This window comes from Rhinatrema bivittatum, chromosome 5 (assembly GCF_901001135.1).
Source record: "Rhinatrema bivittatum chromosome 5, aRhiBiv1.1, whole genome shotgun sequence".
Taxonomy (NCBI): domain Eukaryota; kingdom Metazoa; phylum Chordata; class Amphibia; order Gymnophiona; family Rhinatrematidae; genus Rhinatrema; species Rhinatrema bivittatum.
In genome coordinates, this window is record NC_042619.1 from 199147995 (window position 1) to 199161658 (window position 13664).

The 13664-nt window shown below is 41.1% G+C and overlaps 1 protein-coding gene across 5 annotated transcripts in view; it reads right to left on the reverse strand.

Moving 5' to 3' along the window:
• Nucleotides 1-13664, reverse strand: part of GK (glycerol kinase) — a 381644-nt gene that overhangs the window by 193576 nt on the left and 174404 nt on the right. For all 5 annotated transcript variants that reach the window (XR_003856985.1, XR_003856986.1, XM_029603081.1 and 2 more), the window contains exon 14: nt 557-653. Coding sequence is in view for 3 of the 5 variants with exons in the window: in XM_029603081.1 (XP_029458941.1) it covers nt 557-653 (97 nt within the window). In the remaining 2 variants the exon portion in view is untranslated. The remainder of the gene's footprint in view (nt 1-556; nt 654-13664) is intronic.

Here is a 13664-nt window from a genome sequence, read left to right on the forward strand (position 1 = left end):
GGATGGACCATTTGGTCCTTTTCTGCAGTCATTTTCTATGTTTCTATTTATAAGTAACAGTCTCCATTTTGCCCTGATGCAAGCAGGCGAAACACTTGCAAAGTGTCAGGCAGTATTTTTTGAAGTTGTGCACATACGCTTTTAAAGCAAAAGTGAAGTAATTTTAATTGCATACTTAAAAACAACCTTCCAAAAAAGTTCTTTGTTGAAAAGACCAATGATTATTTTCACGGCACAGTCTTTTTAAAGACTTTAACAACTATGTTTATGAGTGTATATGGCATCTCTATATTTATGGCCATAGTGATTAGTACAATGATTAAATTTTGCAACTTCAGAGTTTCACCTATCTGGGTTTACTCAATACGGGTAATTAAACATGGCACCCATTCACTAGCAACTTTCAGTTGTCTTAACTGTTATGCAAAACATATGTTGCTGTCAAAGTGATGGGCAGTGATGATCATTTTTCAAACATACATCTGTATCAATAAAAAAACAAAACAAAAAAACAAAAAAAAACAAACCGCTAGTGAACGTAGAGATACATTCTTACCCTCTTGCAGTAGGATCCCAGTATGGTGCATATAATCCTGAGAATGCTGGGACAAAATAGCAGCCATAAGACGAACCAACCTCTGAAGCAAGTTTTTCTAAAATGCACATAGAAAAAGATGAAATAGCTTAGAGCTGATAAGTTTTGAAAGTTAAGAGACGTTTAAGATGATATTGAAGTCAAACAATGAACTAGTATTAAATATACAAAAGCACTCATGCCTGCCTTAATAGATGTTCAGAGATGAGGGTATTTAATGGAATGGCAATTACACAATAATGCCCCTCTGTCAAGGTTACTATCACTGCTGGAAAATGGAATTTAAAAAAAAACTAGCCAGAATCATTTTAAAAAAACGTTACAAGTCACTATATCAGCAGCAAGATTCAAGGCCTTTAATGTCTGTTTATCCATTTAATCTGGTTGCTAATTGGCCGCAAGAAATCAATGTTATATTTTCAAATAAAGAATATACGACTTACCATACTGGATCAAACCAAAAGGTCCAGGAAGCCCAATATCCTGTTTCCAGCAGTGGCCAATCCAGTTCACAAGTACTGGGCAGGATCCCAAGGGAGTAGATAGATTCCATGCTGCTTATCCCAGGGATAAGCAGTGGATTTTCCCAAGTCCACCTTAATTGTTGATGGACTTTTCCTCCAGAAACTTGTTCAAACCTTTTTTAAATGGAGCTACACTAAAGCAAAATTGCTTACCTTGTAATAGGTGTTATCTCAGGACAGCAGGATGTAGTCCTCACATATGGGTGACATCATTGATGGAGCCTATTGCGGAAAACATTCTGTCAAAGTTTCTAGAAACTTTTGACTGGCACTCTGAGCCCACTGAGCATGCCCAGCATGCCATGATATTCTCAGCCACAGGGGTCTCCCTTCAGTCTCGTATGTAACAGTAAACTTTAGCAAAAAATAAAATAATAAAATGTATCAGACCCAACTCCGCGGGGTGGCGGGTGGGTTTCGTGAGGACTACATCCTGCTGTCCTGGGATAACACCTATTACAAGGTAAGCAATTTTGCTTTATCCCTGGACAAGTAGGATGCTAGTCCTCACATATGGGTCATTAGCAAGCTAGAGGCTGAGTCATTTTGTAGTGAAGCAACACTGAGGTATTGTTGGTGAAAATGAGGCAGCCGAAGATCAGAACAGGTTGGGTGTAGAAGGAGTGGGATTATACTGGAAACAAGTTCTTTAAGACAGATTGACCATAAGCTGAATCTTGTCGTCCTTCTTTGTCCAAACAGTAATGAGCTGCAAAGGTGTGAAGAGAACTCCATGTTGCTACTTTACATATGTCAGCTACTGGCACTGAACGATAGTGTGCTACTGAGGCTGACATTGCTCTTACTGGATGCGCCTTTACTCGCCCTTGGAGAGGAAGGCCTGCTTTTTCATAGCAAAACTGTATGCAATCTGCTAGCCAGTTGGAGATAGTATGTTTACCCACTGCTTTACCCGGTTTGTTTGGATCAAAAGAAACAAAGAGTTGAGTGGATTTCCTGTGGACTGCAGTGCGGTCTAAGTAAAATGCTAGCGCACACTTACAGTCCAAGGTATGTAAGGCCCGTTTCTCCTTGGTGAGAATGAGGTCTTGGAAAGAATGTGGGTAAAACTATGGATTGGTTCAAGTGGAATTCCGTAACTACCTTGGGAAGGAATTTTGGATGTGTACGGAGAACCACTCTGTCATGTAGGAATTTTGTATAGGGTGAGTACGTGACAAGTGCTTGTAACTCACTAACCCTTCTAGCCGATGTAATGGCTATGAGGAAGATAGTCTTCCATGTGAGAAATTTAAGATCACAGGAAGTCACGGGTTCAAAAGGAGAACGCATGAGTCTTTTTAAGATCAGATTCAGGTCCCATTCTGTGACAGGTGGTCGAATTGGTGGTTTAAAGTGAATTAAACCTCTCATAAATCTACTCACAAGAGGATGTATGGATATTGGTGCATCTCCCATCTTGTTATGGTAAGCTGAGATTGCACTTAAATGTACTCAATCAGATGAAGTCTGAAGACCAGAATCTGAAAGATGGCATAAGTAGTCTAGTAGAGAAGTTGTGGGGCAGGAAAAAGGGTCAATGTTCTTTTGTGTGCACCAAAAAGTAAACCTTTTCCATTTCGAAGAATAATTCTTTCGTGTTGAAGGTTTACGTGAAGCTATAAGCACTTGAGAGACATTGGATGAAAGATTGAGTGGTTGTAAGATCAAGCTTTCAAGATCCATGCTGTCAGGGATAGGGATTGAAGGTTGGAATGGCGCAACCGACCCTGATCCTGAGTTATGAGAGTGGGAGCTACACCCAGGCGAATTGGTTCTCTGATCGAGAGGTCTAGAAGTGTGGGAAACCATACTTGTCGAGGCCAATACGGGGCTATGAGTATCATGGACCCCTTGTCCTGATGTAGCTTCACTAGAGTATTGGTTATGAGTGGTATCGGAGGATACGCGTATAGAAGGGCTGAGTTCCAAGGGCGAGCAAAGGCGTCCTTGGCTGACTGGTGTTTCTGTCTGTGCAGAGCGCAGAACTTATCCACTTTGTGATTCAGGTGTGATGCAAAGAGGTCTATTGATGGTTGCCCCCAAAGTTGAAATATCCTGGCTGCTACGAAGAGATCCAGGGACCATTCGTGTGGTTGGAACAGATGACTGAGGCGATCTGCCACTACATTGTGGATGCCCACTAGATAAGTTGCCCGTAGAAACATGGAGTATGTCAGGGCCCAGTCCCAAATCTGTGCAGCTTCTTGACAAAGGAGATACGAGCCCGTACCCCCTTGTTTGTTTAGGTACCACATGGCTACTGTGTTGTCCGTTTGAATCAGAACAGTCTTGTGTGAAAGGCAGTCCTTGAACGCATGTAGCGCATAACGTATAGCTCGAAGTTCCAGGAAATTGATTTGAAATGTTGCTTCGAGTTTCGTCCAAGTACCCTGGGTTTGGAGATTGTCTATGTGAGCTCCCCAACCCAAGGTGGATGCATTTGTAGTTAAAGTTATCTGTGGGACTGGTTGCTGGAAGGGCAGGCCCTTGCGCAAGTTGTCCTTGTGCGCCCACCAAAGTAGAGATGAACGCAGCTGGTGGGTTACTTGAATTGGAGAGGACAGTGGTTGAATGGCTTGGATCCATTGTGATCTTAAAGTCCATTGGGTTATTCTCATGGCTAATATTGCCATAGGAGTGACATGAACTGTGGAGGCCATGTGACCTAGTAAGGTCAGAAACTGATGAGCTGTTGCTTGTTTCTTTGAGTGTAGCAAGTTTGACAATAGTGCAAGTGTCTCTGCCCGATCGTCGGGTAGAAAAGCTTTTGAGAGGATGGTGTTCAATTCTGCTCCGATGAATTGAAGCAGATGAGACAGAATGACATGGGACTTTTGATAATTGATGAGAAATCCCATAGAGTGAAGTAGAGCAATTGTTCGATTGAGAGAAGTTATTGCTCCTTGTTGAGATTGACTCCTGATTAGCCAGTCGTCCAGATAATGGAAGACATGGACACTTTCCTTGTGTAAGTGTGCTGCTATTACTGCCAGGCATTTTGTGAATACTCTGGGAGCTGAAGTGAGTCCGAATGGTAGTACTCTGTACTGGAAATGCTGATGACCCACCAGGAAGCGCAGATACTTGCGATGAGGAGGGAATATTGGAATGTGAGTGTAAGCGTCTTGTAGATCCAGAGAACAAAGCCAATCTCCTGTTTGAAGAAGTGGAAGCATGGTGCCTAGAGAAACCATCCTGAACTTTTCTTTCTTCAGAAATTTGTTGAGATTTCTGAGGTCTAGGATGGGACGTAGGCCTCCGGTTTTCTTTGGAATGAGGAAAAAACAGGAGTAGAATCCTCTGCCCTGCTGAGTCCGGGGCACCGGTTCTACAGCCCTGGCTCTCAGAAGGGTGGATAATTCTGCTTGTAGATGAATTATGTGATTTTCGCTTAATGGAAGAGGTTTTGGAGGAGAATCTTTTGGAATTGAGACAAAATTGAGTTGGTAACCGAGATATTATGGAGAGTACCCATTGGTCTGTTATTTGTATCCAATGGTTGTAAAAGGAGGAAACTGCCTCCTACTGGTAGCTCCGGTTGTGGGTTGTGGAGATGGCTTTCGTCTCTGGTGATGGCCTCAAAAGCCTGCAGCAGGTCCTGTCTGCAGTGGAGGTTGAGGCCTATCAACTCTAAGTTGCCTGGGCTGAGATCTTTGCTGCGGACGTGAAGATCTGCCCCTTGATGCTTGAGGGTAGTAACGCCTCTGCCTGTAGAAAGGCTTTCGAGATTCCTTCCTAGGAGGGCGGTGACATGAAGATGCAGAAGAGTCCTGCGGAACTGACGACAGTTGACGCAGGGTTTCTGTATGTTCCTTTAACTGGGCTACAGCATCTTGCACCTTAGAGCCAAAGAGGTTGTCCCCTATGCATGGCAAATCAACCAATTTTTCTTGGACCTCAAGCCTGAGGTCAGAGGCCTTAAGCCATGCCCAGTGACGTGCACTTATGCCGGAGGCTGCTACTCTGGAAGCAGTTTCAAAATTGTCATCAGCGGCTCGGACTTCGTGCTTGCCAGCTTCAAGTCCTTTATGTATTATTGTTTGAGCTGCTTCTTGATACTGCTGTGGTAACGAATTTGAGAGATCTTGCATCTGTTTCCACAGGTTTCTCTGGTATCGCGTCATATATAACTGATATGATGCAATCCTTGTATTTAGCATGGCCCCTTGATAGATTTTCCTGCCCAAGGAGTCCAGGAATCTGTGATCCTTGCCTGGAGGAGTGGAGGAATGAGGTCTTATTCGTTTAGACTTCTTTTGTGCAGACTCCACAACAACTGATTGATGTGGCAGTTGCGATTTCTGGTATCCGGGGACAGACTGTACCAAATAAGTGCTGTCCACTCTCTTATTTATGGATGGCACTGAGCATGGATGCTCCCAGAGTCTGTGCTGTAAGTCTAGGAGTACTTCGTGGACAGGTATAGCCAAGACTTCTTTTGGAGGGTCCACGAATTGAAGGACTTCCAGTGTTTGCTGTCTTGTGTCCTCCTCTGATACCAAAGTGAATGGTATGGTGTCTGCCATATCCTTAACAAAATTTGTAAAGGATAAATCCTCCGGTGGAGATTTTTCTTTCTTTCTTCTGGAGGAGAAGGATCAGACATAAACCCTTCAGAAGAAGTATCTGTATGTCTTTCTTCCCAGGAATCGTATGGGTCATCTTGACATGGAGATGTGGGAGAAGACCTTGGTGGTCGAGAAAGCCCTGAAGGACCTGGCTGTGGATCATCTAATGGTATCCGTCCAAGGACATCTTCTTGTGGCTTGGTTGGAACCAATGGTAGAGCACCGACTATTGCGTCAAATCTGTTCATCAAAAGCTGGAACAGTGCTAATTCCGGCTGTCATTGATGGAATTGGTTCCAGTATTGGGCAGGGCATCAGCATCGATGGCCGTCTCGGTATCAGTGCAGACTTCGGTGTTGGTACCGGCATCGGTGCAGGCTCCGACATCGGTGATGGCACCGGTATAGACGTTGGCGAAGGTATGGACGGTTGCTGGTCCTTTAATGCTTGGAGCACCGTTTGACGGATAAAATCCGTCAATTCCTCCATGATAGCTGGTGCATGCAGAGCAGCTACCCATGGTGGCGGTGGAGGTGTTGATGGTCCTTCCACAGGGCCCTGTGGAGGTTCGGTGATCGGTGCATCGATGGCTGGTGAAGGCCTCGGCGTAGAAGGCCTCAGTGTTTCTTGGAGTTGAGGCCGTTTGGCGGTTGATTTCTCTGGGGAGAGAAGCGCCTTCGGGAACAATGGGTGTCTGTGCTGATGTCGATGCTTTGGTCGATGTTCCGCCGCTGAGCTCGTCGATGCTACGGATGGGGGTCGGCGATGAACGATCCCCTGAGCCTTCCGGATGACGCTTTTTGAGTATTAAACGCTTCGAGACTCCGGCCGGAGACAAATGCGTAGACGTCGACGGGGAAGGCAAAAGTTGTAGATGGAATAAAGGATCCATCTTTTCTTGGCGGGCCTTTCAGCACACTTGGGACAGGTTGTTACGTCGTGTGTTTGACCTAAGCAAAGGACACACTCAAGGTGTGGATCTGTAATGGACATTGTCAGATTACAGTTGGGACATTTTTAAATCCCGTGGCCATATTTTCATTGACAGTCGTCAATGAAAATGAGAGAAAAAATGAAAGAAAATTATTTTTACTCCAAAGAGTAAAAGTGACTAAATTTACTCACCAGCCGGTGGTAACACAAGAGACCCCGATATTGGAGAGAATAAATGCTTTTTAAATCTGATTTTTAATCAGACAAACTGAGAAATTCACACAGGCTCCTGCTCCGCAATGCCAACAGCAGCGCAGAAAACCGAAGACTGAAGGGAGACCCCTGTGGTTGAGAATATCATGGCATGATGGGCATGCTCAGTGGGCTCAGAGTGCCAGTGAAAAGTTTCTAGAAACTTTGACAAAGTTTTCCGCAATAGGCGCCATCAATGATGTCACCCATATGTGAGGACTAGCATCCTGCTTGTCCTGGGATAATAGCTTTCACAAAAACCTCTGGCAATGAATTTCAGAGCTTAATTATGCATTGAGTAAAACAATATTTTCTATTAGTTTTAAATGTATTATCTAGTAACTTCACTGTATCCCCTCTTTGTACTCTTTGAAAGAATAAAACGTGTATTTGTTCCACTCCACTCATTTTATAGAACTCTATCATATCTCCTCTCAGCTGTCTCTTCTATAAGCTGAAGAGTTCTAACCTCTTTAGCCTTTCCTCATAGGGAAATCATCCCATCCCTTGTATCATTTTGGTTGCCCTTCTCTGTACCTTTTCTAATTCTGCAATATCTTTTTAGAGATGTGGTGACCAGAACTGCATACAATATTCAAGATGAGGTCACACAATGGAGCGATACAGATGCATTATGATATTCTGTTTTATTCTCCATTCCTTTCCTAATAATCCATAGCATTCTATTTGCTTTCTTGGCTGCTGCAAACTGAGCAGAAGATTTCAATGTATTTTCATAGATGACACCTAGATCCTTTTCCTGAGTGGTGACTCCTGATGTGGAACCTTACATTGTGAAGCTATAGTTTGGGTTACTCTTCCCTATGAGCATTACTTTACACTTGTCAAACTAAACTTCATTTACCATTTGCTTGTCCATTCTCCCAGTTTTGCAAGGTCCTCTTGCAACATCTTATAATCCTCTTGTAATTTAACAGCTTTGAATAATTTTGTGTCATTGGCAAATCTGATCACGTCACTCGTTCCCATTTCCAGGTCATTTATAAATATATTAAAAGGCAGTGATCCCAGAATAGATTCCTGGGGCACTCCACTAGTCGCCTTTCTCCAATGGGAAAATTTACCATTTAGCCCTACTCTCTGTTTCCTATCTTTTAACAGGTTGGAAATCTACAATAGGACACTGTCGCCTATCAAATGATATTTTAATTTCCTAAGAGGTCTCTCATGAGGGACTTTGTCATATGCTTTCTGGAAATCCAGATACACTATAATCAACTGGCTCACCTTTGTCCACGTTTATTTATGCCCTCAAAATAAAAAAAAAAAAGTTACAAATTTGTGAGATAAGACTTCCTTCACTAAATCCATATTGGTTTTGTCCCATTAAACTATGCTTATTTATATGTTCATAAATTTTGTTCTTTATGATAGTTTCTATGATTTTGCTTAGCATAGACAGACTCACTATTCTGAAGTTTCCTGGATCATCCCTTGAACCCTTTTTAAAAACTGGTGTTACATTGGCAACCCTACAGTCTTCAGGTACCATAGATGTTACTGATAGTTTAGCTAGCCATAAGGTAGGCAAAAACTAGGAGTTTGTGTGTGTGTGTTTGTCTTTCACTTCCTCCTACCCCTCTTTTCCTTATCCATCTGATCCTTTGATTCATAGGCAGGAGAGACAGTCACATTAAAAATCAATTATCCTTTTATCTTAAACACAGGATTTTCTAGGCCTTATCAAAAGTTTTATTATCCCATTGCAGGTCACTACCAGATAAATAGTGAATATGCAAATACATTTAAAAGACTCAATTACACAGTTCTACTCACTTAAGAACCTAAACTCAAATAAGAACTCAACAAAATTTAAGATGAAGGCAGCAATCCAGCAGCAAGAGAAGGGCCTTCCAGTCTTCTGCATCAAATGTAAGATTTCTTAACCACCGAGAGGCTCTGTGTGTACACCCGGTGCACGAGTCCGATCTTTGGAGGCTAGAGTGGCAGACTTGGAGGAGCTAGGGCAGAGATATATATAGATGAGACCTTCAGCGACATAGTAACCAAGTTCCAACTCCATTCTGGTAGCCCTGGTACTACCTTGGTGGAGGAAGGTCTCCTGGTTGGAGAGCATCAACCTGGTGCAGCAGGAAATGATTCTGTAGCAAGGAGCTGCCCTCTCGCACCAAGGATGTGTCTCCTAGGGCTACTGTCCAGGAGGGAAGGGTTAGGCCAGCCGTCAGAGTTGGAAATTCAATTATTAGGAATCTAGATAGCTCAATGGCTGGTGGCATGACATTTAGTATAGGAAAATGTGGTAAGGAGGTCCTGGAAGCCAAATTTAGGCTCATAGGTAGAAAGCTGAATTCCAGAACCTCCAGGGTAGCATTCCCTGAAATGCTCCCTGTTCCACGCGCAGATCCCCAGAGACAGGCAGAGCTTCGGAGTCTCAATGCCTGGATGAGATAATGGTGCAAGGAAGAGGGATTCAGTTTTGTAAGGAACTGAGGAACCTTCTGGGGAAGGGAAGAAGGGGGGAGTCTTTTCCAGAGGAATGGGCTCCACCTTAACTAGGGTTGAACCAGGCTGCTGGCACTACCTTTAAAAAGATGTAGAACAGCTTTTATACTAGAACAAAGGAGAAAGCAGACAGCACATTGTTCGGAGGGAGGTATTTTCAAAGGATATTAAAGCATTAGAATGAGGGCATCCCAATAAAGAGGTTCCAACAAAAAGAAAAATAGTCCATGTGCCTATAAGAAAGAATCACCTGAGCTAAAAGATTCCAAATTATCCCTGTCAACTGAAAAGCAGAATGCTAATACAAACAAAACACACATTTTGAAATGTTTGTATGCTAGTGCTAGAAGTCTAATAAACATAGAAATGATGGCAGAAAAGGACCAAGTGATCCACCCAATCTGCCTAGCAAGCTTATACTAGTATCCACACTGTTTATTTATTTTATTTATTTATGAAACTTTTAATATACCGACATTCATAGGGCATATCATGCCGGTTTACAAAAAAACTGAAGCAGGTGGAAAATACAATGAACAGGGGTGGGGGAGAGGGGGAGCAGGTGAGAAAAGGGTGAGAAGGGGGCAGGGGAAGAGCAGCAAGAAAGGATAGGGCAGAAGAAGAGAGAGGAACAATCAAATTGAGCAATATAATAAAAGGAACATAATTGTAACTGGGTTCTAAAACTATAAGTTAAGGCGAGGTACTTATTTACATTAAATCAATCTCGTAAATACTTGTTAGGTTACCCTGGTTAGGTAACCATACTTGTTAGGTTACCCTTACTGTGCAGGTTACCCTCATGCTTATCAGTTTCCCAGACCGTAAAAGTCAGGGCCCTTGTTGGATGCGGTTTGTATCCAATTTCCCTTTACCCTTACTGTGGAAGCAGAAAGCAAAGTTGGAGTTGTATTAAGAGTATCAAGACTTATTTGTTAAGGGTAGTAAAAGCCAAATCACAAGTTATCCCCATACCATAAAAGTCAGTGCTCTCGGTTGCTGTCTAAATCTAATTTCCCTTTTCCTTCTCCTGTTGAAGCAGAGAGCAATGATGGAGTTGCATTAACAGTATCAAGGCTTATTTGTTGAGTAGCAACCGCCACACCAGCAAGTTACCCCCCATGCACACTTTTCTTCATTTCCATCCTCTAGCATTTTAGGATCCACACTGTTTATCCCATGCCCCTTTGAATTCCTTCACAAACTTTGTCACAAATCACAGGGTTTCTTCAGAACTTCTTCGATTCCGTGATCCTCTCTCAACAACCTCTTTCCCCCTCAAGCCCTTTTGTAGAGGGTTTGGGTCAATCCACACCCCTTTCTCTTCCGCACTCAGAGGGTGAGGAACTGGACAGGGAGCCTAATCCGCAAATGACTGCATAGCCTTTCTCCTCCATTGCCAAGCTCTCCCGCGGGAATCCCCTCTGGCCTCCCGGAGGACCCGCCTGAACCAGCAACACCCCCGGAAGACTTTTCCTACTCCAGATTTATTGAGAAGGTGGCTCTGTTTTATTATTATCATTATTATTAATTTATTTATTTGTATACCATCAATCTGAGTGATCAATCTTGGCGGTTTACAAGACATTGAGTAACAAAATAACGGCATATATAATCCTAAATTACAATAAATTATAACCTAGTGTACATAACTTTACATAAACAATTATAATCAATTTAAAAAGCTCAATCACTGTTTTTTGGATAAGCGATGTTAGTCATGTTTTTGATGATTTTTTTTTTAAAGATCCTACTCTTGAATTCCAATCTTAGCTCACTCGGCAAGGTGCTCCAGAGTTTAGGGCCGGCTATAGAGATTGCTCTGTCACTGACCTCACTTAAATATGTGCCACAGACAGCAGGGACCTGTAAGAGTTATGAATGATTGTTAATATTTTAGATTGTGTTCTGTATTTGATGGGCAACCAATGTAATGATTGTAGTATGGGAGAGATGTGTTTAAACTTGCCAGAGTCCATCAGTACTCTTGCAGTAGCATTCTGCAATATCTGTAAAGAGTGAATTATTGATTGAGGTAAACCCAGTAGTAGTGAATTAGTCATCAAATTCACTGAAAACTAAAGTTTGTAACAGTCCTGTAGTCGTCTTGGTGCAATAGAGGTTTTAACCTTTTCAAGATATTTAATTTGTAATATCCATTTTTCAATTTTGAGTTTGTGTGTTTTTTCATGGTTAGTTCACCGTCAATGATACCTAAAATCTTGTCCATATTCTGAAAGCTCTACTTTTGTTTGTTCGTTTAAGTGGACAACTGATGTGGAAGATACATTTGATATCTTTCTATTCAGCAGAATAATTTCTGTTATGTCACAGTTCAATACTAATTTCATTTCCCAAAGCTTTTGATTGCTTTAAAGTAAATTTCCAATATTTTTAATGAATGCTCTAAAGATCTTTCAATCGGATTTAGAAACTGGATATCGTCCACATAAATTAAATATTTAATGCTCATGTTTGAAAGTAGATAGCAAAGTGGGCGCACATAGATGTTAAATAGCATCGCTGATAATGCTGACCGCTGCAGCAATCCAGATCCAATGGGAATAAATCATATGTGTATCCCTCAAGTCTCAAAATGAGAACCACGGTAAGACTTTACCATTTATACCAATTTCTTTTAATCTAGTGATCATGATTTTGTGATAGATAGTGTCGAAAGCGGCCGATGGATCCAGTAAGACTGGGAGATATGCACAATCTGAATCAAAACCCCCTAAGAACTGTGTCTTGCAATGATAGTAAAAGCGTTTTGGTGCTGTAGTTTTCTGAAACCATATTGTGATGAAAATAATAAATTGTTAGAATCTAAGTGGTCTGATAATTGGCATAGAACGATTTTTTCTGTTATTTTTACTAGTGCTGGTAAATTTGAGACTGGTCTATAATTGTTTAAGTCTTTTGTTTCTTTTTTGTTAGGTTTCAAAACTGGTCTAACTATCGTACATTTTAAAGTGTTCGGAATACGGCCTTCGAGAGAGCTTGACAATTGAAGTGATCTTGGGTGTAATTGTTTCCTCTTTCATGCTCTTAATGGTAAGTAAGTCTATAGGGTGAGTTGCTGGGTTTAATTTCTTTAGAATTTGTTTAATTTCTAGAGCAGAGGCGTTAGTGAATTCAGACCAAGTATTCTTGGTATTAGTTTACAGGGATATCTTGTGTGTTTCCTGGTTAGGAAATTCCTTGATCAAATTTTTTATTTTTGTATGAAGAAGTTCGCAAAATTGTTACATATGGTCTTTGATAGAATCGAGGTTATATCTGAATTTGGAATTGTGTTATAGGTCAGTGTTTGTATCAGAGTGAATAGAATTTTGCCATTATATTTAATATCGTGGATTTTGTTGGCATAATAATCTTTTGGATTTGTTTATCAGGAAGCAATATTAAGAAGCTGTAATTCTATATGCAATTAACGTATCCATTTGAAGGACCCTTCTGCCATGATGTGCCTCACGAACATCGGTATATTAAAAGTTCTTAAATAAATAAATAAATAAAATAAATAAATGTCCTTTCTTTTTTTCCTGAGATCTCTTTTAAATTGTCTAATTTTATCGTTGTACAATGGCTTATTGTTGTTTTTGTTATTGATTTGTTTTTCAATAATAGGGCTTATATCGTTTATTATTGCATGGCATATGTCATACTAGGTTTTAATGGTGTTGTCTATATTGTCTAGTGATAGAGTATGGATCATTGTTTCTAGTTTGTTTATTAAATCATCGTTGGAATATTTTTTCCTAAACTGGATTATTTTTTCAGTGTCACCAATATCTGTTAAACTAGTCAATCTTAAGTACTGCTTTTATCCAGCGATGGTCTGACCATTTGATGGCTGTGATTCTGGTGGATTTTGTTGAAATCTTTCCCTTATTTATGAATATTAAATCTAAGGTGTGTCCACCTTTGTGTGTTGATTCTATAATGATTTGAGTGCATCCCATTGCTGACATGGAATTCTGGAATGTCTCGCATGTGTTGGCTTTTACTTCTAAATCAATATGTAGATTAAAATCACTAAGAATTATCGAAGGCCTACCTGTGCATATGTGATTCGCTATTGTTTCTATCAGTGGTGAACTAATCAATTCTTTTTTTTTTTAAATTTAAACTTTATTATTTTCTTCAGAAGTTATCATGAAAACATAAGAAAAAGCAAATGTTGCTTACCTGTAACAGATGTTCTCACAGGACAGCAGGATGTTAGTCCTCACATATGGGTGACATCACAGGATGGAGCCCAATCACGGAAAACGTCTGTCAAAGTTTCCAGAACTTTGACTG